This window comes from Populus euphratica, unplaced genomic scaffold, assembly GCF_000495115.2.
Source record: "Populus euphratica unplaced genomic scaffold, PopEup_1.0 scaffold166.1, whole genome shotgun sequence".
In the NCBI taxonomy this organism is placed as follows: Eukaryota; Viridiplantae; Streptophyta; class Magnoliopsida; order Malpighiales; family Salicaceae; genus Populus; species Populus euphratica.
Window position 1 is genome coordinate 93,379 of NW_011500054.1, and position 3,668 is coordinate 97,046.

Here is a 3,668-nt window from a genome sequence, read left to right on the forward strand (position 1 = left end):
TTTTTTATTTTTAAAAAATTATTTTTAACATTCAAAAATAAAAAAAAAATCAAAATTTTTTAAAACATAATTATATCGTGCTCTCAAATATACTTTAAGTGGTCTTTGGCCAGAGACGAGCTCAATGGTGCCACTTGCCTCCAAAACCGTTACACGTGGATATGATATATACATCTCTTGGCCAACTCGCGTCCTGTGTTTATGATTGCTTGGGCCCTGTGTTTGTGATGATTGGATTAACTGCTTTGTCAGATACAAAAGATGATTTAGCCAAAAAATACAGTTTAGTAAGCGGTATGTATTGGTTCTGTGACTGTAGGCACCGATATGAAGAGATGAAGATAGAAAATCATTGCATGTACACTGATAAATCAATGATGCTGCAAGATACCGTACACCGACATGAAATAATCCTGTTGTCCATGAGTTCTCAGTTATAAACTAATGTCAAAGAATTTCAAGACCGTTGTTGGGCTTCTAAATCACAGTTTAGCTACTCGTGAACAATATGATGACAAGTAAGCAGATTTGATGGAGCAAAAATGTCTGAATAATAAATGATGCTAGGTTTTCCTTATGGATAAGGAAGCTAGCAGATACAAATAATAGACGTATGTCAATTATAATGAATGATACTCAGTCAGAAATACCATCCCCGTACATTCCATTACCAATATGCAGATCAGTATCAGGTTTACTTTTTAATTTTGACAATCTACCAGAAGATTTCAATGGTTTCCCGACCTTCCCCGCCTGCAACACCAACCCCTTTTCAGAAGGTTTCCGTTTTCTCTTCATGCGTGTCCCTCCCGTGTCCTCTGTAAGAGAATCCATTGCAACATAAGAGCTAGTCATCAATTAAACAAATAGACTAACATAGAACACTCAGAGTCAACTTGCTTAAAGACTCTTAACACCAAAAGCCTAAAGAGTTAAAAAAAAAACTGATTAACCAAAGTCAACTATCATACACAGACAGCATTTTCCCAGAAGACAAGTATACTGTGTTTTACAATTATCAACAAATCAGGTATATGGAAAATGTTAAGAGTTTTAAGATAAATCTTGAATCCCAGTTCATGGTATGAATCGAGAATATTGACAAACCTCACAGCATAATCATTAGTTATACAAGAATCACCGCTTAAAAAATCTTTAAAGATAGGCCTGGCGCTACCTTCAAGAGGACTTGATGCATGGTTCGTTGCTTGTCCATTTTGTTCAGCTTCTTCAGAAAGCGGGGAACCAGAATTATTTGAATCCATCAGCTTCGAAGAACTTCCCACACACTTATATTGTTGCTCAAGAACGTCAGGACAAGGGGTAGCTGGCAAAAAACACAGTTCTTCTTGAGACACATCTGAATCACTGAAAGCATCTTTCTCCACTGTTACAATATCAACTTCATCATCTTGATTAATATCTGATTCTTTTACCTGCAATCATACATATATTTTGAGAAACATAGAAATGGACGGAAGACTTGCTCAACCAGCCTGTTTGTGTTTACCTTTTCAGTTCCAGGTATCAGATCAAATTCATCTTCACGTTCCACGTACTCTTCATTTTCCTCTAGCTCTTTGAAGTCTGGGGCAAATGCACTCCAGTTCTCAGTATGGTCCTTAGCCCAAATATAAACCAAGCCAGTCAATGAAACAGAGACAATAATAGGGTGAACAGGATGCCAGGCTAAATCAATCAATGCTTCTTTTGGACCTTCAAGGATTTTTACAAGATGTCCAGCTCTATCCCATATGTAGATCTTGTGCTCTCCCTTGCTCGCAGAACCACCAATAACCCATTCCCCATCACCACTGAAACAAGGCGCTTTCCAGTGCACTTTGGTGATGATATCCTGGAATTCCCGGAAAAGTGCTAAGCACCTTGATCCAACAACCTTCATTCTCTCAACACCAGCTACCTCATCAAGAGTCTTGTTCAGGTCCTCTAAAGCCATGATACCATCTTTAAGAGGAAGAAGATTTTCATATATCCTAATTGTCCGGTCATTTGAATTTGTAAGAAGAAACTGTCCATTTCTGCTGAAAACTATGTTCTTAATCACAGCACCACCGGGAGTGGGAACCATGGCATGCACTTGGATGCTTTTGGGATCTATTATAAGTATTTCTCCTTTGGAATTTCCCACATAAACCAGATCCCCACACTTGTTAAAGCATGCGGCAGTGGGAGTGAAAGGGAGACCATCTGTGGGCTTGTTACGTGATGGTGGGGCAAGTCCATTGTCCACATCAGCTACTGTAACCGGTAGCAAAGTGGTGTTTCCTGTGTTTAAATCTACAATGATGGGAGCAGATGAAAGTGGGCATGCCAGGCAGAGAGACGGAGTAGAGGATCCAGAATGTAGCCGAGCTAGTAGTGGGGTTTGCTGAAGAGTAATTCGAGTAATCTTCTCTCCACTGACAACATCCCAAAGTGTTAGTGATTTGTCAGCAGCAGACACAAGAATTTGATGACCATACTTCGACCAACAGACACTTGTTATGGCAGCAACACAATCTTTATCCCGGAGCTCTTTTGCAATTCCCCTGGTCTCAAAGTCCCAAATAACACAACTTCCATCAGTGCATCCAGCTGAAAGAAGATAGAAGCAATTAGGAAATCAGAATATCTTGGAACAATACACGCACATTTCTACAAGTAGCTAAAATTAAAATCGATAAAAATACACACATTTCTACAAGTCGCTAAAATTAAAATCGATAAAAATAAATACGGCATAAAAGAACAGGCAGCAAGAAATGGCTTCCTTATCAAAGACCTTATTAAAGAACAATCAAACTAGCAAAAATAAGCAACACCCACAATAGTTTATCTAGCTGCTAGTACCTACATTATTTAAAAGCATAAAGTTTTAATCACATACCAGCAAGAAGCGTGCCGCGACGATTAAAAGCAATACATTTCATAAGCCCATGTTGCAAATACTCCTCTATCACTTCTGGAAAATCTCCTTGCAGTGGATCTTTTCGATAAAACCCGACACAATAAATTTGGTAAAACATAATATTTGTGTACAAAAAAGAAAACCCAGAAATAAAATAAATAAAAAATGACAGGAGATAGAGAGAGAGAGGGAGAGAGAGCTGACCAATTATTGGAGCATTCATGGATGAGTTGATGAATTTTCCCAAATTGCTATGTTGCTGATAATAAGCTTAAAAAGAAAGGAACTTTGCTTTTATGTCTGTTTAATTTTTCTAGTGTAGTAAGTGAGGTCGAAGGGAGAGAGTGAGAAGGAGAATGGCGGCGGAGAGTGGAGGCGGAGGCGGAGGTTTTGTCGAGGAGGAGACATAAAAGAGAAGTTTAGTTCTGTTCAATTCCGAGAGAGAGAGAGAGGGAGGGAGGGAGCGAGGGAGAGAAGAAAGACCGAATGCATGTGACTATAGCTCATTTTATAGTTATTTTTATTTATTTACCACATCGTTATCCAGAGTTCGGATTAAAATTATTTTGAAAAAAAAATTGTCATTGTTTATATCTGTCTAATAAAAAGATTTAAATTATGCAGAGTTTAATATGATGTCTCTTAATTAACTTAATAAATTTAAAAGTTAAAAACTTGATAAATTTAAAAGTTAAAAAAATAACGAGAATTAATTAATTTGGGTGAATTTGTTTAATTTAGGTGTAACCAGAATTAATTT

The 3,668-nt window shown here is 37.5% G+C and overlaps 1 protein-coding gene across 1 annotated transcript; it reads right to left on the bottom strand.

Annotated features, from left to right (window-relative positions):
• Positions 1–509: 509 nt before the first annotated feature.
• LOC105107772 (retinoblastoma-binding protein 5 homolog) lies at positions 510–3,392 on the bottom strand. Its single transcript, XM_011001812.1, has 5 exons — positions 3,113–3,392; positions 2,888–2,986; positions 1,511–2,595; positions 1,178–1,436; positions 510–818 (listed from the first exon to the last, which is right to left on the bottom strand). The coding sequence occupies exons 1-5, from the start codon at positions 3,129–3,131 to the stop codon at positions 637–639; spliced, it is 1,644 nt and encodes a 547-aa protein (XP_011000114.1). The 5' UTR covers positions 3,132–3,392; the 3' UTR covers positions 510–636.
• Between the last annotated feature and the right edge of the window lie 276 nt (positions 3,393–3,668).